The following is a 1,471-nucleotide window of genomic DNA, read 5'->3' on the forward strand; positions in this document are numbered from 1 at the left end:
CTGAAAAAGCAGCACGCTGGGGGAAGAGCGCCATTGAGTTTGACCCCAGGTCTGACAGCTCTGATCAAAATGATCTATTGGTGAGAAGTTTTTTTATTGGTTCAGAGTTTATTTGTCAGAAGTATACAGTATCATACCAGCCTGTTGATTTTATGAATTTAATGTGATTTTTGTGCAAGATTGACAGAAGAGCTGATTTGGCTTTCTATTTGTCTTCCTGACAGACCTTTGAAAATGCACCCACGCTCAATTTTTCTGCTCCACACTGTAAACTCAACACCATCAAAAAGGTAACACACTTCCATAGTGGTGTAATGCCATTTAGATATTTTCTAAATCTTTATGCATTTTATGCACAGACAAAGATGAAATAAGCCTGATAGTTTTTATTTATACAACATCAACTTATTTTCAGATCCAGAGCCCTGTCACTAAATCACCAGGGAGCTTGTTGAAGCTAGCTGCAATGAAAAGGATGAGAGATGCTGGTTGGACCGCAGTGACAGGCGGTGACAAGAAAAAGAAGAAAAACAATGAGAAGATCTTTGCATAAGTAGTGCTGTTACAGGTCAGATAAACCGTATTAGCAATATTACACAGGTTTAGGGTTTAGGAGTTCATACTCAAGTAAACTCGATATCTTAACATACATAGATGGTTTTGTTAGGGATTAAATATAATAATAATAGTAACAGGCAAATATATTTCTTAGCATGCAGAGAAAATATTGTTATGGATCAGTTAAACAGTATTGTTTGTGACATGCAGATTTAGGTGTTCATGTTCTAGCTTTTAAGCAAGTTTGCTTGAGATTTGGAGATAGATTTTGAGTGAAGTTACCCTCCATGTTAAGTACTTTGCATTAAATTCTATTCTATGAAATAATTTATCTTAACTGATATACACATTAAATCTCTATTTTGAACAAGTTCATATTGTTGGTGTTGGGAAAGAGTAGTTGTTATGTATTACTCTCTTAGTATATATATATATATTTATCTGTCCTAGTGTTGACAGTGAAATCAGTAAAAGTAATGTTCAAATCGATCAGTTTTGCTCCTTTTTGAATGTTCTTCCCATCATCATTTTCTCTTCCTCTCAGCCATTAGCCTCTCATAAAAAGCTTAAATTTCAATGTGAAATTTCAGTCTTGAAATTGTATGAATTGGTGGATGAGGAAAAATGTCCATGTCCATGTCTGTTATGTATTAAAGGTGACATCTCAAACTGTAGTTAACTGTCTCTCCTCAGTGAAGGAATTCAAGGCGAAATTGAGATTGGTCTTCTGGGGCTGTAGGTACATTATCGTAGATCGGATGGCCATCATAAAGTCCTCCAGAAATTATGAGGGTATCATCATCTGCCACGAATGCATCTGTTGAAAATTAGATAGGTATTTTTAACTGCTAATAATTAGCAAAATAGATTGTATTGATTGTATGATGAATGGGTGGCTCCTTACCTGTGTCAT

General features: G+C 35.2%; 1 protein-coding gene and 1 pseudogene across 2 annotated transcripts in view; one reads left to right on the forward strand and one right to left on the reverse strand.

Annotated features, from left to right (window-relative positions):
* The window catches only part of LOC111662312 (uncharacterized), an 8,724-nt gene extending 8,171 nt beyond the window's left edge, over positions 1-553 (forward strand). The window contains 3 exon segments of the mRNA XM_087176601.1: positions 6-80; positions 225-290; positions 416-553. Coding sequence (XP_087032727.1) covers positions 6-80; positions 225-290; positions 416-553 — 279 coding nt within the window.
* Positions 89-1,471, reverse strand: part of LOC111662367 (uncharacterized) — a 3,189-nt pseudogene continuing 1,806 nt past the window's right edge. The window contains exon 4 of the transcript XR_002761316.2: positions 89-1,408. The product of XR_002761316.2 is annotated as an uncharacterized LOC111662367 (transcript). The remainder of the gene's footprint in view (positions 1,409-1,471) is intronic.

The sequence above is a fragment of the Seriola lalandi genome, unplaced genomic scaffold, assembly GCF_002814215.2.
Source record: "Seriola lalandi dorsalis isolate HSWRI2012SDOR001 ecotype SW California unplaced genomic scaffold, Sedor1 jcf7180002054561, whole genome shotgun sequence".
Classification (NCBI taxonomy): domain Eukaryota; kingdom Metazoa; phylum Chordata; class Actinopteri; order Carangiformes; family Carangidae; genus Seriola; species Seriola lalandi.